The following is a 22050-nucleotide window of genomic DNA, read 5'->3' on the forward strand; positions in this document are numbered from 1 at the left end:
AACCCTTTATTTGCAAGGACACAACTCCAGGAATCATGAGTTTCAGCTTTCTGCCTTGTCTTTGCTGGCTGCAGCAGGAAGCAAAGCTGCAAAGAAAATACGGAGTGAATTTTCCATTTAGGTTCTTGTGCCCAGACAGATAGGGCCCAGAGACTGTAATGGAAAATTCATTCCACGTTTTCCTTGCAACTTTGGGATGCAATGACAACCTCTATGGTGAAATCAAAGTAGATGTTTGATCCTGTAATGGCTGGGACCTAAGGATATATCTTCGTCTTGGGGAGACTGGGGTACTCAGGCTCAGGATTACAATTATACCCTTGGGTCCAGACCATTACAGGTTTGAAGCACTAGGCACCTTTTTCCCAACCAGTGAAGCATTCCCCTCCCCCCACATTATCATAACCAGCTCAAGCAAGTTGCTTCAAAAGCAAAAGACTCCAAGCTGTGACCTTCAACTCAAAGCTGTACTACGCACTTAGGGTGAGAAAGTTACGTGTACAGCGTTACAGACACAATATTGTTGATAAGCTAGCAAGCAGCCTAAGCACAGCAATTCGATTCCATAGCAGATCTCACTATAGCATTTGTCTGGCCCCAATATGAACATGCTTATGGTAAGAAGCATTCTTGACAGCAATGTGTTTCAAAGTAGAGATCATTTTCACTTTTCAATCAATCATTTTATTTACCGTATTTGCCGGTGTAAAAGACGACTGGGCGTATAAGACGACCCCCCAACATTTCCACTCAAAATATAGAGTTTGTTATATACTCGCCGTATAAGACTACCCCCTCTTCCGCACACCTTCCACACACCAAATAAAAGGTAAAAGAACATCCGGCCTGCCCCTGCATCTCCCTGTTACTGGCACTAGTGCACAAGTGCGCATGTCCGAGCTCTGCATAGACAAGGGGCGGGCCGGAGCGCCGCTGCTTCCCGCCGAGCAGAACGGGCTGGTCACGCCAAAAAGGCTGGCACCCCTGTCTCGCTGCTGATGCTCGCCGCAGCCACGCTGATGACCCGCCGCAGCCGCGCTGGATACCGCGCGATACTGGATGGTATGTAGAATGAGGTGGGCGGGCATCGGGAGGCCACTATGGGCACCGGGCGAGCATCGGAAGGCCACTATGGGCAGCTATGTCTATCCCAACTGAAGTGCACCCGGCGTATAAGACGACCCCCGCACTTGGAGGCATGTTTTTCAGGGCAAAAAAGTAGTCTTATACGCCAGCAAATACTGTATATCCCGCCCTCCCCGCCGAGGCAGGCTCAGGGCGGCTAACAACATCAGTCAATACAGTGGGTTATACAATGATTTAAACAATAGCTAGCAATTTAATTAAAATTCTAAAAACAATAAAACAATAAAATTAACATCTTGGTGCTATTTCAGCAGATAGTAAGAACCATTTAAGCAGTCTCTCAGTCTTTTAGTTGGTGGCCATCCCGAAGAGGATGGTCTTGCAGGCCCTGTGGAACTGTTCAAAGTCCCGCAGGGCCCGCACTTCTTCCAGGAACTGGTTCCATAGGTGTGGAGCTATGACGGAGAAAGCCCGGGTGCGGGTACTCTGCAGTTTTACTTCCTTCGGCCCGGGGATAGTCAGCAGGTTCTTCCCTGCTGACCTCAGTGCTCTCTGGGGTTCGTATGGGGAAAGACGGTCCCTCAGGTAGGCAGGTCCTCGGCCATATAGGGCTTTAAAGGTGATAACCAGCACTTTGTAACGAATCCGGTATGTAACTGGCAGCCAGTGCAGTCCGCGCAGCCCTGGCTGTATGTGCTCCCATTTTGGGAGCCCCAATAACAGCCTAGCCGCCGCGTTCTGCACCAGCTGCAGCTTCCGGGTTCGGCACAGAGGCAGCCCCATGTAGAGGGCATTACAGTAATCCAGTCTCGAGGTGACCGTTGCATGAATCACTGTTGCTAGGTCCTGGCGCTCTAGGAAGGGGGCCAACTGCCTTGCCCGCCTTAAATGAAAGAAGGCTGACTTAGCAGTGGCTGCTATCTGGGCCTCCATTGATAGTGAAGGCTCCAGTAGGACTCCCAAGCTCCTGACCGGGAGAGGTATTTCCCTCCCCAGAGCGCCCCGGCCCACGCAAAGGACTTCTGTCTTCGCTGGATTCAGCTTCAGCCCACTCAGCCTTAGCCAGGTTGCCACGGCCTGCAGTGCCAGGTCCAAATTCCCTGGGACGCAGCCAGGCCAGCCATTAACAGATAGAGCTGGGTGTCATCTGCATATTGGTGACACCCAAGCCCATACCTCCGGGCAATCTGGGCAAGGGGGCACATATAGATATTAAATAGCATCGGTGAGAGAACTGCTCCCTGAGGCACCCCACAATCTAGTGTGCGCCTCTGGGACAGCCCGCCCCTGATTGCCACCCTTTGTCCCCAATCTTCAAGGAAGGAGGAGAGCCATTGTAAAGCCGACCCCTTAACCCCTACGTCGGCGAGGCGGCGGGTCAGTAGCCAATGGTCGACCGTGTCGAACACGGCCGACAGGTCTAACAACATCAGTACCGCCACGCCACCTCGATCCAGATGCCGTTGGAGGTCATCTGCCAAGGCGACCAGCACTGTCTCCGTCCCGTGACCTGGACGAAAGCCGGACTGGCAAGGGTCTAGGACGGAAGCGTCATCCAGAAAATCCTGCAACTGCAACGCCACTGCCCTCTCAATAATTTTACCTAAAAACGGTAAATTAGAGACCGGTTGGTAATTTGCCAATTCGGCTGGGTCTGCTGTACTTTTTTTTAGGAGGGAGCGAACCATGGCCTCTTTCAAGGGTATTGGAAAACGCCCCTCCAGGAGGGATCTATTTATGATGTCCCATAAAGGACATCTAAGCTCCCTCTGGCAAGATTTAATTAGCCAGGAGCGGCATGGGTCCAGATCGCAAGTTGTTGGGCGTGCAGAGGAGAGAATTCCATCAACTTCCTCCAGGCTGAGTGGGTCGAAGTGGTCCAGAACTAAACTGGAAGACAGGCGCGGAGCCTCCAGTTCATGTACTGTATCCAATGTGATGGGCAGGTCCTGGCGGAGCGATGTGATTTTGTCTGCAAAAATTTTTGCAAAAGCCTCACAGCCTATTTCTGATTCTCTAACATTTGGTCTGCCTTGAGGCAATGTGGTTAGGTATCCAATTATTCTAAACAATTGTGCCGGGTGCGAATTTGCAGATGCAATCCTGGCCGCAAAGTAGTCTTTCTTCGTGGCCTTGACTGCCATCTCATAAGACCTCATAAACGTTCTATAGGATGTTCTCGTCACTTCGTCACGAGTGCGCCGCCACTGCCTCTCTAGTCGTCTGAGCCCTTGTTTCAGCTGACGTAACTCCAAGGGATACCATGGAGCCAGCCTCACACGAGGGCGCAGAGGGCGTCGAGGTGCGATCTCGTTGATTGCCCTGGATAGCCGGTCTTGCCAGGCATCAGCCAGGGCGTCAAGGGAACCGCCAGGGGGCCAGGGATCCCGTAGGGCCATTTGGAACTGTTCCGGGTCCATCAGGCTCCGCGGGCGAGCCAAAATAGGCTCTCCGCCCTTACAGGGTTGAGGCAGCATCTCCATACGGGCCTTGAGGGCTAGGTGATTCGACCATGGCACCGCCTCCATCGCGATATCGTTCACCTGAATCCTGGACGCAAAGATCAAGTCTAGCATGTGCCCTGCCTGGTGCGTGGGAGTCGTAACAAATTGAGAGAGTCCTAGTGTTGCCATGGAAGACACCAGATCCAATGCCCGATTGGAGGCCGTGTCGTCAGCGTGGACATTGAAGTCACCCAGGACTATAAGCCTTGGATACTCCAACGCCCAGCCCGCCACCGCCTCCATCAGGGATGGTAAGGCGCTGGCTGGTGCGTTAGGTGGACGGTACACCAGCCAGATCGCCCACCCCTCTCCGACATCCCACGCCAGACCGGCACACTCAATACCATCGATCGTTGGGGCCAGGAGAGCCCGGAGGGAGTAACCCTCCTGTATGAATAACGCCACCCCTCCCCCCTAGTCCGTGATTGTTGAAAGACCGAGTAACCTGGGGGGGTCATCTGGGAGAGAGCCACCGTTTCCCCCTCTCGCACCCAGGTCTCGGTCATGCAAGCCAGGTCCACGTCCTGCCGAAGCAGGAATTCCCTAAGGGTCTCGGTCTTATTATTTACGGACCTGGCGTTGCATAACACCAATTCCTCTTGGCCCCACTATCTGTCACCGTTGGGATGGTAAGTAGACTGGAAGGGGGCCGAGTGCTGTTTTGTCTCCACCTCCTTCTCTTATACTTCTGTCTATTCCCACCGTCATATTTTCCCCTCCCCAGGAGCACTGGGATCCCCTGGCCGGGCATCCACACCTATGTCCCGGTATAATCTTATAGATAATAATGGGATGGCCGCACCCTCCTAACTAGATTATCTCGACTCACAGCCTAAATCCCTAACCCACCCTCCACCTTCAGTCCCTGGTTATCTGGCTCACTATACTTTAATCACATTTAATCACATTTCAGTTCCAGAGAGGAAACTTCAGCAGCCTTGGAGCCTCAAAGGGACAGGAGGGGAAGGAGAGGGAGAAAAGAGCCCTGCAAGCCTGATTAAAGCCATGGGTGGGCCAGTTGTAGTCCACGGACCAGACATCTGACACCCCTGAGTTAAACACTAACAAAATTTGTGGCAGAGGATGAGCTTTTGTGTGTCTGTCATGAGCAGTGACTCATGACAGCTCATTCTCGGCCACAAATTTCATTAGCCTTTAAGGTGCGACAGGAGTCTTGTTTTCTGCTGTTACAGACTAACACGGCTTGAGCTATCTTTATACTTATAGCACTGTTTTCCAATTCCAACATAGAGGGTCTACTAACAGGAATCATCATCAGTATATCTCACGGGTGGCAAAAATGCAGCTTGGGATCATGTGGCTCTCAAAGTCCCCCCCCATTGGCCAGCTTGGAGAATGCATTTAAAGCTAAAGTTCCTTTCTTCCCACCTCTCCCTCCGCCATCTATTTTCCTGCCTGCCTTCAAACATCTGATGTGCATGTCTTGCGGCTCTCAAACATCTGACATCTATTCTTATGTTAAGCAAGTTTGGCTACCCCTGGTATATCTAATTCTCAATGTGTCTCCATCTACGGCTATTTAAATCTGGAGACTGGAACCACAGAAAGACAAGACGGATCTTTCAACAAATCTAAGAAAAGCCATAGCTTTGCATCAAGTTCTTTGGAAAGCAAAGGACATTTAAAGGTTACTTGCTTATTGTGCTTGAAACAAGTTCCCTCCCGGCTCTGCTCTCCATTTCTCAATGATAATTCTTAAAGGAAACAAGAATCAGAAAGCCAGGCATTTTCCTGAGAACAGCAGGGGGAGGGGGGGGGGAGTTTGAGCAATAGGTGGACTAGTCTGGCTGGGAAGGGAAGATTCAGGGTAGGGCTCCCTTATAACAACCACTCACGATGAGGAAAGCAGAGTGGGTGACCCACCCCCATTTTCCTCCTGGATCTATCCACATTTGTTGGTATAAAGTGCTGTCATAGTGGATCAGGCTCTCAACAGGGCAGCTTTAAGAGCAGGTGGACTCTACACAACACTGATGTAGAAGCCAAGCAGATAGAAACATTCTACTACTAGTAGCAAGAGCATTGGAGCCTGGTTGAGCCTCTCTTATCCGACAGTCAGCAGAGTCTGTTCCACATTTTCAGTGCTCCTATTCTTCTGTGTGCAGCCTGCAGTAAGCCTCTCTGGACTCCAGGTAAGAGAGTGAAAGAGGGGTGGGTGGGGTTTGTCTTGTGGAAGTTGTTGCGGAGGTCAGTATAGCTGTCTGGGCTTGTGGTGGGGTTTGCTGCAGTCTGGCCTGGTTCTTGTTTGCTCCTGGCAGACACCATATTGGCACATTTTCTAATGTTATGCTTTCCCCCCCTTTTATTGTTGGGGTGGGTGACTGAGGTAGCCTTGGTAGTCTGCTGCTGGCTGCTGTCTACCCAAGGCTAGACCTTTCCCAGTCCTACTCCTGGCTTAGTACATTGCCTGGCCTGGTTCCTGTTTCAGCTCTGGGCCGTCTGCAGTTTCTGGGAGGGATGGGATGATTTTTTTACCCCCCCCCCCCGGTTTGTGTTTCACTATAGCCTGGTCTGGGCCTTGTGGGGCCTATGTGGCATGGTTCCTGCTTCAGCTCTGGGCCATCTGAAGCAGGACGGAAGCAGAAAGGGCATTAATGTCAAGCATTGTCCATTCATTTTCTATTGTAACTGTTCGATTATAGATTTGTTAATAACCATGAATTATATTTGGGCACATCAGAGTAGAAAACCACCCCCCTCTTCCTTTGCCTCTTTCGCTTTTACTAACAAATGCAGGAATGTCCTCTTTGAAGATAAGACCTCCTGGGACTTATTCCCAGGCTGAGCCAGGCCTGGACCCAGGAAGAGCCAACCACAATATAGATAAGGAAGTTTAGCTGTGAATTTCACACGTGAATGTAGAATTGTTTATAGAACCTTTGATGTGCCATTTTAAAACATGTAGTCTGTTGTTACAATGTATCAGTTCCAATACCTAGCTCGGCTGAGCCACATGGATTATCAATAAACCAAACTTTGTTTCAAAAATCCAAGGACTGGCTATTTTGAAATCTCATGCTTGACAATTAAGCCCCTGCGTTTCTGGGAGGGATGGGATGAATTTTTTTACTGATCCCTCCCCCCTCCTTCCTTGTGTTTCATTGTGGCCTGGTTTGGGCCTACTAGTTTTAGGTTGCCCTCTTTTCTTTTACTTTTTAAATAAATAATGAAGTTTTATTACCTAGATATGTACATTTTCTATATCAGTGATCACAAACTTGAGACCTGCTTGACGATTTTTAAAAACCCTCCAGATGGGGCAGTGCATAATTAGGATTATTACGCAAGAGCTTTTCTGCTTATATGTGGCAGCGGATATCATGAAAATTATGCATGGACCCTTTTTAGCTCATCATCAGCTATCTTTAGTGTGTGTGTGTTTTATGTGCAGCCCAAAACAATTTTTCTTCCTCCAATGTGGCCCAGGGAAGCCAAAAGGTTGGACACCTCTGTTCTAGAGCCTGTTATATTTTTTTCCACAACAGCCCTTATTCCATGTGTGTGTGTATATATATGGATTTGACCAAATGATGACATGTGAATAAAGTGGTATTTGGGTTCCCAGCCCCCAACAGCTCTGTGCAGTGTCTCTGTGAGTGAGAGAGTGGACCTGATATATGAAATGGCCACGGCTCTTTCTCTATTCCCCATATGAGCCTCAGAGAGCAGTTCGATCAAGCTCACAAAATCTCCTCATGATCCCTGGGTCAAAAGAAGCTCAGCTGACTGCCACTAGAGTGAGAGAGCCTTTTCGGTGGCAGCCCCTGCCTTGTGGAACACGCTTTCCGAAAACATCAGGGCCTTGTGGGACTTGCCACAATTCCACAGGGCCTGCAAGACAGAACAGTTTAGGCTGGCATTTAACATCTAATGGGGAGGCGACCACTATTCCACCATCCCACAGCATTGGTATGTGAACCCATTCCATTATAAATGTAGAGAGCTAAACAACACCTAACATCATTATTATTACGTGTAGTGCTCAATAAGAACTAACCATGCCATCTTGGACTCTAGGGAATGAAACCGAAAGGATTGTTTGAAATTGTACAAAATTATATGAAATGTTTAATGATTTTATTGCGATTTTATTTTAGCACTATGTTGTTTTTATAGTTGTTAGCCGCCCTGAGAGCATCAGGGAGGGCGGGATAGAAATGTAATAAAATAAATAAATAAATATTTTAAAAGAGGCAAGATTGTGCCAGCCTGGCCTACCTGTAACCCTGAACCTGTGGGATCTAGGTTGTGAGTGAGTGACAAAGAACATCATACTACCTTTCTTCCTTAAGGAGCTCAAGGCAACTTACGTTGTAAGTAAAATATATAAAACAGAATACATAAAGATAAACAGAACCAAATTTGTATGTGCCCACTGCATTATTCTGTTTTCCCCGGAATCTTTGCTGTTGGGAGTCCAATTTTTTTAACCACGCGTTGTAAGGTCTTCTGCAGCTGCCAATTGCCCATACACATGCCTTTTCTGTTGTGGCCCCTCTCTTATCAAATGGCTACTTGAGGAGGTCAGGAAGTCAGTCTCCCATCCTCCTAGTTTTCTGCAAACTTCACAGATCTGAACTATTTGGGAGGGATTTTTATGTACAAAGTTACACTGTACTTAATGTTTCGCAAATTTACTTGGATAAATTAGGGACTGTGATCTATTGTGCTACTGAGATTCAGATCCTACTTCATAAATTTTTGCATCATTTAATGTGTCATGTTCAGGTTCAATTCTGTTTTTAGATTTTGAACTTCCTATGGTATGGTTTATTAAATGTCGCACCTGTCCATTGTATTGACTCGCTCTGTAATTTGCCTTGAGCAAGTGAGAAATAACAAACAAATCGGTAGAACAAAGTTTCAGTCCGGTGGCACCTTTAAGACCCACCAAGTTTAATTCTGGGTATAAGCTTTCGCGTGCATGCACACCCTTAGCTAGAGATGCCAGGAATCAAACCAGGAACGATCTCCATGTAAAAAAAGTGTGCAAGCACACAACAGCTTATACTCAGAATTAAACTTTGTGGTTCAAGCTGCCAATGGATGCAAATGTTCTACTGCTTCAGATCAACAAGGCTACCCACCTGAATACATAAATCAATTTAGCCAGGATCTTTGCTGTTGGAGCCTAAATTTTTTTAACCACCCTTTGGCTACAAGCATAGCCAACTTTAAGAGGGGATTGGATAAAAATATGGAGCAGAGGTTCATCAGTGGCTATTAGCCACAGTAAATATATGTGTGTGTGTTTGTGTATATATGTATGTGTCACACAGTGGCCAATATATGTGTATATTGTGTATATATATTGGCCGCTGTGTGACACAGAGTGTTGGACTGGATGGGCCATTGGCCTGATCCGACATGGCTTCTCTTACGTTCTTAATTCGCTTCCTGAACTTGACCAAACATTTCTTCACTGCATTTGCAACCCACCTTTGAGTTTCCAGGGGAGACCGGCGGCCTGCAAATGAAGCGAGCCGACAAACAAACAGGGACAGTCGTTTCCTATCGGGAATGTAATTCTAGGCAGGAAACGCCAAGGCCCGCTGGGATCTCCCCTCGGCAGAGCGGCCTAGCCCCAGGGTTTCGGTGCAGCCGAGCGGTCTCTGCTGAGGGCCGCCGCTTACCTCTCCTTCCCTGGATCCTAGTCGCGGGTTGTAGATGAAGAAGCTGAGCAAGGCCGGCGCCAGAGGCTTCTCCGGCCCCCCGGCGCCTCCCCCGGCCGCCGCCGCCATCCCGGGCCTGGAAGGAAAGCGCCTGAGGCCGCGCGCCGCCGCCTCGTAGCATCGGGGAGCAGCAGCCCCAGCGGCGCCGGCGCCGAGCAGCCGCTTCTCCCGGGTCCGCCGCTCTCCGTCCCGCCGGCACTTCCTTCTCCGCCCCGGAAGGGTTGCGGCTGACGAGGACCTGCCGCCTCCCTTTCCCCTCACGCGAGCGGCCTGTCGGGTAGGCCCTGAGAGGAAGGGCCGAAGAGGCGCGCTCTGCAGACAGGTGCATCTTTCCACCCGCAGATATTTATTGCCGCCTTTATTCATTCACAGACTTTATTCATTTAGGCCGCGTTTTTCTCCTTCGTGAGGAGCAACGTCACGTCATTTCCGTCGCCCCCTCACCAGGACTCTGTGAGGCAGCGGTAGAAAAGAGCGAGAGTCCAGCAGCGCCTGAAAAGACTCGGGACACGGATGGCGGCAGGGTGGTAGGGTTGCCAATCCCCAGGTGGGGGCAGGGGATCCCCCGGTTTGGAGGCCCTCCCCCCGCTTCAGGGTCATCAGAAAGCGGGGGGAGGGGAGGGAAATATCTGCTGGGGACTCTATTATTCCCTAGGGAGATGTATTCCCATAGGAAATAATGGAGAATGGATCCGTGGGTATCTGGGGCTCTGGGGGGGCTGTTTTTTGAGGTAGAGGCCACAGATCTGCAACATAGCATCTGGTGCCTCTCCCCAAAATACTCTCCAAGTTTCAAAAAGATTGGACAAGGGGGTCCAATTCTATGTGCCCCAAAAGAAGGTACCCCTATCCTTCATTATTTCCTATGGAAAGAAGGTATTTAAAAAGTGTTCAGTCCCTTGAAATGTGATGGCCAGAACTCCCTTGGAGTTCAATTATGCTTGTCACACCCTTGTTCCTGGCTCTGCCCCATGTCTCCTAGTTCCACCCCCAAAGTCTCCTGGCTCCATCCCCAAAGTCCCCAGATATTTCTTGAATAGGACTTGGCAACCCTACAGGGTGGGCGCGACTGAGCTTTCGTGTGTCACTTCACTGCTCTTGTCTCCAGATACACTTTTCTCTGTATCCGTCCTAGCGGAGACAGTCTTGACCTGTTAGCATGCAATTGGGGGTGGGTTGGGTGAGAGACTTGTTCGGCTTTAAGGTGCTCCCGGACTCTTACTCTTTTCTACAGCTACAGACAGACTAACTGGGCCACCCATCAGGATCTGTCTCCTGTGAGGTAGGTGAGTGGCTGTGTTGGGCTCAAGCAACAGAACAACGTTTTAAGTCCACGGGCACCTTGGTAGGACCCACAAGGTTTAATTCTGGATATACAAGGTTTAATTCTGGGTACACATCTTTAAAGTTGGTCTGAGCGATAGAACAAAGTTTGAGTAAAGGGGCACCTTTAAGACCCACAAGGTTTAATTCTGGATATACAAGGTTTAATTCTGGACATGCTTCTTTAAAGTTGGTCTGAGCGATAGAACAAAGTTTTAAGACCAGGGGCACCTTTAAGACCCACAAGGTTTAATTCTGGATATACAGGGTTGAATTCTGGGCACGCTTCTTTAAAGTTGGTCTTAGCGATAGAAGAAAGTTTGAGCCCAGGGGCATTTTTAAGATCAACAAAGTTTAATTCTTGGTATAAACTTTCACGTGCAGGCTGCTGGACTCAGCCTTTGTTCCCGTGAGGTATCATTACCATATTTGAAAAGCAAAATAGAGGGCACATTTCTCAAATGACTACTTCAAACAAGTGGTCATGATGACAGATCTCATTTTAAATATTGCTTTCTATTGAAGCTGTGATAATTGCAACTAACGAAAAATATTCCTAAGTAACTCTTCTAGCCCCCCAAAAGGACATTTTCATCAGTTTTTTTAAGGAGCCTAAAAGAAAAAGGTAACTCTACTGTGAGAAAAATTGGGGAGAGAATGGCCACCCCAAGGTCACCCAGTGTTACTTTTGCCAACATCCAGGTAGCACCTGGAGATCTCTTGCTATTATAATTGATCTCAAGATGACAAAGATCAATTCCACTGGAGAAAATGAACGGAGGTAGCTTGACCCTCTATTACAGGGGTGGCCAACGGTAGCTCTTCAGATTTTTTTTTTGCCTACAACTCCCATCAGCCCCAGCCATCAGCCATGCTGGCTGGGGCTAATGGGAGTTGTAGGCAAAAAGCATCAGGAGAGCTACAGTTGGCCACCCCTGCTCTATTACATTGTTTGGATTTGGTTGAGCTTCCCCCCCCCCCCCTTTTTTTTGTTCTTTGTCTGAACAGGGATCTCCCAGGTCTCTATAACCACCAGGGCCTTTTTTGAGCCGGAACGCACCAGAACGCCATTCCGACTGGCTTGGCCAGCATTCCAGCTGCCTTGGTCATGGGCAGCCACATGATCCCAGGCCAGGTGGGGCCTCAAGAATCCCAGGGGAAGTGGATGCTCCAGCAGGGCTGACTGGCAGTGCTCCAAGCTGCGAGCGGAGGGGAGCAAGGTGTCAAGGGCCTTGCCATGTATTTCTGAATTCTGTAACTGCAGTGGGAATGTTGGGGGAGTGTGCACTGTGCTGCTTTAGCCTGCTTGCTTTCTGTTTTGTTTGTAACGCATGAAGTACTCTCTGAACCCTGCTAGGGACGTTCGTGTCAGGAATCCAAGGACATGAGATCTCCTAGCGGAGACAGTCTTGACCTGTTAGCATGCAATGGGAGGGGTTGGGTGAGAAACTGTAACCTTTGTTTTGTGCTGGCTTTTTGCTCTGAATTCTGTTGGGCTTTGTAATGGCCCGGGGAGAGGGTATATAGACCTGGCTCCCCAAGGTCACGGGTGGAATTCTAGCAGGAGCTCCTTTGCATATTAGGCCACACACACCAATGTAGCCAATCCTCCAAGAGCTTACAAGCCTCTTTTTTGTAATATTGTGAAGGATTGGCTCCATCAGGGGATGTGGCCTAATATGCAAAGGAGCTCCTGCTAGAATTGCACCCTTGCCCAAGGTATAACCAGATCTGACACAGAAAGTCAACCATGCGTCTATCAATAAAACATTTTCTGAATCTCAGCAAGAGGCCTTATTATTGAGGACAACTCAGGAGCCGACACAAGGCTGGGGTGCCGTTGAAGCCCGTGCTGCCTCCAGCCAGCCACCGCCACCTTGTCCTGGCTGGGCTGGTGCCCTGTAGGCCCAACTGCACTTGCTGCAGCACTTGCTGGCCCTGCCTTCACTGTTGACTGCGCAGCGCATCACCCAGGAAGAAGCCGAGCCAGCTGAGTGCCTCCTGCTGCTGTGGGGCCCCTGCTCCAGCTCCATGCTGGGGTTTTTCTATGCCTGCCCATCTCGGTTTGGAGCAGGGGCACAGTGCTGTCGAGCACCTAGAGAGATTCCTCACCATCTTCATTGCCCTCCTCTGGACACGTTCCAGCTTGTCTATGTAATTCTTAAGTTGTGGTGCCCAAAACTGAACACAGTACTCTAGGAAAGGTCTAACCGGAGCAGAGTAAAGTGATACCATCACTTCATGTGATCTGGCCCAAAATTGAATTTGCTTTTTTAGCTACTGTATCACACTGCTGACTAATGTTCAGTGTATGGTCCTCTACGAATCGTGGATCCTTTTTGCGCAGCTGCCAAGACGAGTCTCCCCCAACCTATAATTACGCATTGGGTTTCTTCCATCTAAATGCAGAACTTTACATTTCTCTCAGTTAAAATTCATTTTGTTTGTTTCAGCCCAGTTTTCCAGCCTGTCAAGATCATCCTGTCTCTGTCTGTATTTGCAACCCCTCCCAATTTGGTATCATCTGCAAATTTAATGAGCATTTCTTCTATTCTTTCATCTAAATAATTTATAATTAAACAGAAGAGGTCCCAGGACAGATCCTTGAGGCACTCTACTTGTTACTCTTCTCCAAGATGACGAGGAACTGTTAACAAGCACTGTTTGGGTGCGATTTGCCAACTTGGTTCTCAAATTAATCCAAGACAGAGTAAACAAATAAAACGTGCAGGAAGTGGAACAGGAATTTCACTGGAGTAACAAGAGAACTGAATTGCTTTTGATTGCAGATGAGGAAACTTTGAATTTTTTGATGCTCGGTTATTATATGTATTGTATTTAGCGCCAATTTTAATTTTATGTATTTTAGCCAGAGATAGTCTCAGCAATGCAGGAACAGTTGAATAAATGGTAGGCCAAAGGACATTTCTTAATGTGTGTAAACAGAATGTGCGTGCAACCTCTATTACAAACAGTTATAAAACATTAGGTGGATTATTATATATAAATAGATTATAAGGGAAGTATTATTGTGGTTCCAGTTTCATCCCATTTTCTTAATTGTGTGAATAGTAACACCACACCTTGGCATTTGCAGAATGACATTAGATAGGTCCCTGGCTTGAAATCTGATTCTGAGCCCTCTCGTTACACAAAATTAAAGTGCTTGTCAAATGTATTTAAACTTAAACAAGGCAGTGGGTATAAATGAATCCTGCATAGGATGAAGATTGATATCAGTGTTCTCCCATTCAGTAAAATAAGAAAGACGTTCTGTGGTACTGTAAAGACTTCATGCTGGAATAAGTTATGTTTTCATTAATCAAAGTATTTCGTCAGATGCTTTGATGTCTATATCCATATGTACATAAATGCTGTCGTCACCTCCAGCAATGAGTTTTCAAGGCAAGTAAGACTTAGGTGGTTTTCCAGTGTCTTCCTCTGCAGATTTTTCCTTGGTGGTCTTCCAAGTAAAGATCGTGCTTAGCTTCTGAAATGTGTACATCCATAACAGTGATTCATATGTGAACAATGAGCTTTCAGAAGATTTTGTTGTAATTTGGAATAAATTTGTTGGACTTTTAAGCTGCTACTGGAGTTTGATTTGCTTTTGTTAGCAGCAGATTAACAAAGTTGTCCCTTGGAGTTATTGCACTTCAGTTTTTGTGAAGGCATGGGGCATAGGAGTATTTTGGAACGTTTTAGTATTTACAAGGGCACTGTGCTTTTAAGATTGACTAGCTGTGTTTTTAGAAACTATTCCCAGCATTTTCAACATTTACGGAATGGTGGTGGAAAGTGTCATCAAATTGCAGCTGATTTATGGCCATCCCATGGGGTTTTCAAGGCAACAAACGAACAGAGGTGCTTTGCCATCGCTTTCCTCTGTGTAGCAGCTCCGGACTTCCTTGGCGGTCTCCCATTCAGGGCTGACCCTGCTTAGCTTCTGAAACCTGACAAGATTGGGCTAGCCTGGGCCATCCAGGTCAGGGCCATCTATATAATACCAGATGTACAAAACACCCCATCTACCACCCAGTCATAAATCATTCTGAGTGTCGGAGATGACAGCTGTAAACATACAGCTGACCAGTCAAATAGCTAGTCCATCGACAGCCTGAGGCCTAAAAGGGAGAGTAAATGTGTGAAATTATACTCAGCAGTTTGGTGCTGCTTTTAGCAATGTTGGAGCAATTCAATATCTCCTCTCTTACAGGAGGTCACTGACCCTACCCTCACCTTCTTTTCTATCTATTGCAGGATTAAGGATGTGTTTTTTTGAAAAAAAGAAAGACAAGCTAATGTATTAAAAAGGGAAAGGCTGCACAACCGGAGAAAAAAGAGTATACTGCATCTGAGCAGCAGAGGAATCATGATTCAGCGGTTGCATCTTTGCCTTTGCATGCAGAAGGTTCCACAGTCACTCCATCATCTCCAGTTAAATGATATTAGGCGCAAAGGTGATATTGGGTTTTTTTTCTGCTTGAGACTTCGGAGACCTACTGCCACTTTTAAGCTGCTACTGGAGTTTGATTTGCTTTTGTTAGCAGCAGATTAACAAAGTTGTCCCTTGGAGTTATTGCACTTCAGTTTTTGTGAAGTACACAAACTAAACAAGATGGATTTAATTGTGTTGATGTAAAGCAGTTTTGTGCAGTTCGTTTTCATACTCTTGAAGATCTCAGACAGGTGTCTTTCTCAGCTTCTCCACCTGGTATTCTTTTAACTGGAGATGCTGCAGACTGAGTCAGCAAAGTCTGCATGCAAAGCATTTTACACCACCACTGTTTAGTCCAATCCAGTTTTTAAAGGAGTTATTTTACCCTTTTTTACTCTTGTATAATACTTGATATTCTACTAGGTGTCTTTGAATCTTCCCAGATTTTTCTGAATATACATTCTGGAGCATATTAAATGTGTGTATAATGCAAAGTCTACATATAGGCTAGAATGCAAATGTAACAAAATTGGGGGGGGGTCGCTTTCTGTTCCATGGCAACAACATCCAGACAGGTAGTGCAAAAGAGGCTAAAATGTTTTTAGAGGGCAGTCCTAAATTGAGTTACATTCTTCTAAGCTTCCTTAGAATAGTTTGTGTACTCTATTAGCATTGCACTGTTAGTATTCCAATGTCAAAATGGGCTAAGCTGCATGAGATTGCTGTGTGAATCCCCGAACCTATATTAAATATGCATCAGTTCAGTGACTTTTTTTACTTTATTGCTTGCTAGGAAAGTAGTTTTCAAGCTTCCTGTCCTCAGGGAACATTGTGTTCACAAAACTATCATGCTTCAGCACCATTGAGGATTGTCAAGCATCTTCTTATGTCTTGTCTTTGTGGTCTACTCCATAGCTTTCAGTTTGCAAGATCTGAGCAAGGATGTTAATAATATGATGTTCTGGAGATCATTAATTCAGAGGGTTGCCATAAGTTGGAAGCAACTTGACTACACATAACAAACATACACCTTGTTATGGATTTTGTAATCCAGAAACCCTTTATAAGCTTCTGAGAAAATCAAAGCCAGTGTGGTACTGTGGTTAGAGAGTCTGACTAGTCTCTTCTGGGAGATGCAGGTTTTAAATTCCAGCTCTACAGTGAAAGCGTATTGTGTGATCTGGGGCCAGTCATACACTCTCAGCCTAAGCTACCTCACAGGGTTGTTGTGAGGACAAAATGGAGAAGAGAATAATGTAAGCCACTTTGGAGAGAAATAAACAGAACACAGTTGGAAAATATGTAATAGAGATTTTCCAACTATGTTCTGTTTATTTAACCTATGACCTTTGAACTGGCCTGAACTACCAGGGACTGTGAAGACGATGAGGGGCCAGAATTTAGAGTTGTAGCTGGGCAAAATTCCTGCCATCTTTGAATAACCATGTTCTTAGTCAGGACAGCTCCTGTAGAATTTTATAAATGTATCTTAAATGTGGAACTTAAAAAAAAAAATATTCTAGTATGGTATATTCTGTATTTTAGAAACACTGGTCAGCATATTCAGTGAATCCAGTAAATAGGATCTTCTCATCATTTGTGAGTCCCAGATTCCCTTGGAATGCTGGAAAGGTTTTTAGCAATTTGTATAACTATTCTGTCTCCCCTGCTTTTACTGTTGTGATGTCTGGATCTGAAACAGTGTGTTTTCACATGGAGTTTCAAAGGAGTTTGAAATCCATAATGGTTATGAGAAGTACGTGGCTTTAAAGCTCTCTGCCCAAGACAATAAAATGGAACATAACAGGGTGGAGGAATAAGGCTAATGATCATGACTTCATAGATTATCTCAAATCCTTTGCTATTGTTCATTTACAGGAGACTTGTGCCCTAACGCCTTTATTTCTTGAAGGATTTGAATCCTATTCCCTCCCAATATCCAGAGCCAGTAATGGAGTTCGCCCCTATGCTAGTTCAACTACTCTTGTCTCCTCTAATCTTAATTTAAAATCTACTAGCCTTCAAGACTGTCCTCCTGTTGCCCAAGCTACACTGATAAATTGTCGGAATCCTTCTTTAATTTTACTGAATATCTACATTCCGCCCTCCTCTGACAGATCTGTTATGTCCACACATTAGAGTAGGCTGACTGGTTACTTAGAACAACTTGAACAACGATTCCCTAATGTAGAAATAATTTTAGCTGGAGATTTTAATGCGAGAGCTGGCAATGTCGTCTTCTTGTCTTTTCTTAATAATTTGGAATTTGGTCAGGATGACCTTTTGCTTTTATTTACTCCTTCCAGGAGATGCTCTAAGGATAAATGGTCAAACTTGAATTTAGTATAGTTTTGCACCTAATTTTACAAATCTGGCTGAACGGTCTGACAGATTTTGATAGCTTTTTACATATGTTTCTGCCAGGGGCTGTAGTGTTATTGATTATATTTTAATCTTCCCCTCCTTTATGCCTTATGTCTCTAGCTTTATAGTTGGAGACCAGACGTTTAGTGACCATTTATCCCTGATACTTGTCTTTGGTACTAATGGGAATGTTGCACCAGCTGTGACTCAGGATGTGGAATTTCTGCCAAAGATTTTTCGATTTCCAGACTTAGACCAAAATATTATAAAATGATTGAAGTCAAACACCAGTTTGGACTGGAAATATGCATTAATAAATTCTCCCAATCCATTAGAGACAATACAAATTTACGGGAATTTATTAAATTTCATTACTGAATCCTTAAAACAGGAATCTAGAAGGGTCACATCTAAACAAATAGTGAAACCCCAAACTGCTTTATGGTTTGATGGAGAATGTAGGAATATAAAAGCTCAGTTACACTCTATTTATTGTAAATTCCGCAATTCTGTAGCCACTTGCTTACCAGTGGAGTACCAGATACTTCAAAACCACTTACACCATCTTATAAAGACTAAAAGGTTGCATTTTATTAATAAACAATGGGGACAACCTCTCAGTGCTATTTCCCTGAATGATTCCAGGCAATTTTGGGCCATAATCACTGGTGCTATGTGTTCTGAAACTCCTTTTATATCAGCTATTTCCCCTGATACATGGTTCCAATATTTTTCTGATGCATTTCTAATAGAATGCAACTGGGTTATTCCCCCCTGGATGGTCTCCCAGAGTGGCCTCCTGTTACTCCTGAGGAAATAACAACTCTTAGTAACAACTTCGGAATACCTGTAGAATGAAACTTATCATGGATGCCCAATTTGCATTGTGTTGCCAAGGTCTTGTGAAGGCATGAGAGGGACATGTGTGTCTGTGGAAAATGCCTGTGAGTGATGCACTCATTTAGCATTTAATTTGAGGAGCTGTCAAAATGTGGTTTATCTGAATTAGGATTTCTAAAAATGAATGAAATTATCCTGGTGATTTTTGGTGCATCCTCCCAGAGGCTGTTGGATCAGTTCTCTTCTCCAGATCCTTAGTGTCTCCACACACCCCACCCCTTATTGTTTGCCAGCACCCTTCTTTCTCAGGAGCGTCACACTTGTCTTACCCTCTATCTGAGTTAGAGATGTAGCTAGGAATCTTTCTCTGTCTCTCCTCTTTCCTATCAAGGATGTTAATTCCTAAATAAACCTTTACCTGCTTTATCAGGTTGTGCACTGTTGCTGTGTTAATTATTCTGCCAACATCTGTAATCCTGACAACAGTTCCGTGACAGAGATAAGGCTGATGTTCTGGGTGAGGGGGGAGAGTCCAGATCTTGGTGCTGGAGTGGTGTTGTGAATTAGGAAGAGCTCTCTCAGGCATACCTGCACATGACTTAGATTGTCTGACAGTCACTCTGTCTCTAGGAAAAGGAGGCTCTGGACCAAAAAAAAAAGGAGCTTCCCCACAAAAGTGCATATGTTTTTGAGTATAAGGAAAGGAAGGCAGGACAAGCTATGGACCCCTTTGGTGTCATTCAGAGGAAAGGGGATTGCGTGTGCCTGTTTTCTCCTTCCAAGATACTGCGTTCCCTTTCTTGTTAGAGCCCGCCAACAAAGTTCATTCTTCCCAGCCTCTCTCTTCCTCTTTTATCTGTAGCCAGAAATAAAAACCATGTAATGCCTTATATTAAGACCAGCCAAAGTGATACAAGGCAGTATGCAAGCTTTCGGGTTCTCCAGAATTCTTCACCAGGCTGGAAGTTACAAGCAGCAGCAGCAAGAGCAGCAGCAAATTCAGTGTGACAAAGCATTCTTGGGAACTCAAAAGCTTATGTAACCCCTGCAGTTTTGTAGTTGTTAGCAACATACAGGGATTAGGTATGCCTGCATTTACTAATAGGTGGTGTGGCAATTACGTAATCCCCCTCTCCCTGCTATACTCAGCTTATTTATTTGTTTGTTTATTATTTTCAGTTTATAGCCCGCTCTTCCCCGGATGGGCTCTGAGTGGGTAACTACAATCAATTAACACAACATTAAAATCAGATTCATATGATAAAGGAAAGGAAAGGTCCCCTGTGCAAGCACCAGTCGTTTCCGACTCTGGGGTGACGTTGCTTTCACAGCGTTTTCACGGCAGACTTTTTACGGGGTGGTTTGCCATTGCCTTCCCCAGTCATCTACGCTTTCCCCCCAGCAAGCTGGGTACTCATTTTACCGACCTCAGAAGGATGGAAGGCTGAGTCAACCTGGAGCCGGCTACCTGAACCAGCTTTTGCTGGGATCGAACTCAGGTCATGAGCAGAGTTTAGGACTGCAGTACTGCAGCTTTAACACTCTGCGCCATGGGGCTCTTCCCATATAATAAAACAATAGTCTAAAAACAAACTCTGATTCTGTAGTTGGTGGTACCACTTGCCTCCACTCCTTCCATGCATCCCCCACCTGGTATTAATGGAGCATGCTCAATGTTTGTAGCTTCCCCTAAAGTGGGCTGGTTGTTCCCAACAGCCTGGCACAGGGGTGGCCAATGGTAGCTCTCCAGATGTTTTTTTTGCCTACAACTCCCATCAGCCCCAGCCAGCATGGCCAATGTCTGGGACTGATGGGAGTTGTAGGCATCTGGAGGGCTACCATTGGCCACCCCTGGCCTAGCAGTTCAGCCTGGCCCAGAAAGAGGCGGCAGCACCAGAAGCCCTGCACAGATCTTACTGCTTCAAGGGCTACCTTGAATCATTGCAGGTAAATGTAATTGTAATCCAAACAATTGGAATGATTATGGATCCTTTCAAACAAAGGTGAAGTCACTTCTTTGGGACGTTATTAAATGTTGATTTGGGATTATTAAGATTCTTAATGGGGAATTCATATGATTGTGAAAATATGTAAGTTTGTAATTATTGATCCTTTTAAAATTGTTGCAATACGTCTTTCTTAGTATTCTCTTTGTTAATGCTGCTAAGCAGTTCAGCCTGGCCCAGGAAGAGGCCACAATGGGTGGGGAAAGGTCTGCACAGATCTTACTGTTTCGAGGGCTTCTTTGAATTATTGCAGGTAATTGTGGGATTCAAGATCCAAGTGAGAAGAGCTGCAGTGCCCCAGGTACAGACTGGAAATCTCATCTGCTGTTCCAGTATTTGTGAGCTTTCACCTGGACTTAACGATATATGTATTATTTATGTGTTTAGTCTTTTCTGTTCCGTGCATCTTGTGGATGCTGAAGATATCTGTAACCAGTAACATTCTAAAGAGTTGGTTCAAGTAGGCAGCCATGTTGGTCTGAAGTAGTAGTACAAAACAGGAGTCGATTGCACCTTTAAGACCTACTTAGTTTTATTCAGAACGTAAGCTTTCGTGTGCATGCACACTTCTTCGGACGAGGAATGAGGTACAGTACCTCGTCCGAAGAAGTGTGCATGCACACGAAAGCTTACGTTCTGAATAAAACTAAGTTGGTCTTAAAGGTGCAGTCGACTCCTATATTGTTATCCTAAAGAGTTCTTACTATGAAGTAATAGCATCCTGACTGGAGTGATTGAGGATTCCTATGAAAACCTCCATGTTTTTCTGTATATAGTTTATCTTAATATTAAAGTGCATCTGTTGTATTGCCTTTCTTATGTTTGTGTTTAAGTGTGTTACCCAGAAATACATGTAGTTGCAGCAGTTACACATTCTTGATAAACATGGGTGGGAGTTCTGTTGTCAAAACAGACTGAACCTGCCCACTCTCCCTACATATATCAGGACCATAGTGGGTTATACTTGCATGCTCTTTTTATCATTTTGGTTGGTCCAAATAAAAGGTATTATGTGGTTTTCACTTTGGAGTGTACTTACAGCTCCTTTTTAGCTGTAACTTCCCAGCCACACCTGCTTCCTGCCTTGCTTGTAAAATGGCCTTTACTCCCCTGTAGAATTTGTCTCCCCTCCATTTCACAGAACAATAACCCTATTCATGAGCAGTAGGACAAAGATAGTAAAATGGGTTAGGGATAGGAAAGGGACTATCCATCACCTCCCAGGAGCTCCACAACACCTTTTGTTTTGGCTCTGTTTCCCCCTGAATCCCAACAGTGAGGAAGACATAACTTCAATTGGCATATAAACAGTGTTTTTGTAGAAAAAGCCCAGCAGGAACTCATTTGTGTATTAGGCCACACCCCCTAATGGCACCATTTCTTCACGCAGGGCTTGTAGAAAAAGCCCAGCAGGAACTCATTTGCATATTAGGTCACACCCACTCATGCCAAGCCCGCTGGAACTGTGTTCCTGCTCAAAAAAAGCCCTGCGTATAAACAGAGTGGTATCAGTCAGCCCACTGGAGAGGAATGGAAGCATCTAAGGCTAGCATGGAGATTAGCAGGGCTAGTTCCAGGTTTAGGGGGGCTCGAGGCAGAAATGGCCAAGGACCCCTGTCTGCCCAGCATCAGGTCCTCCTCACATCTCCCTGTCTATCCCCTCCCTGCAAGTGCATAGCTCTCCCATCACCCATGCTTAGTTGCCTGCACTACCTATACATGCGTTCCCCAACAGCTCTGGTTGGTATGCATGCAGCTGAGAGTGCTGCTGCTCTGGCTGTCTGCCACACAGCTCT

General features: G+C 45.9%; 1 protein-coding gene across 1 annotated transcript in view; it reads right to left on the reverse strand.

Annotated features, from left to right (window-relative positions):
- Positions 1-9401, reverse strand: part of CCZ1 (CCZ1 homolog, vacuolar protein trafficking and biogenesis associated) — a 37998-nt gene extending 28597 nt beyond the window's left edge. Inside the window, exon 1 of the mRNA XM_060260807.1 lies at positions 9245-9401. Within this exon, the coding sequence (XP_060116790.1) occupies positions 9245-9352 (108 nt within the window). The 5' untranslated portion in view covers positions 9353-9401. The remainder of the gene's footprint in view (positions 1-9244) is intronic.
- Between the last annotated feature and the right edge of the window lie 12649 nt (positions 9402-22050).

This window comes from Heteronotia binoei, chromosome 20 (assembly GCF_032191835.1).
Source record: "Heteronotia binoei isolate CCM8104 ecotype False Entrance Well chromosome 20, APGP_CSIRO_Hbin_v1, whole genome shotgun sequence".
NCBI lineage: Eukaryota > Metazoa > Chordata > Lepidosauria > Squamata > Gekkonidae > Heteronotia > Heteronotia binoei.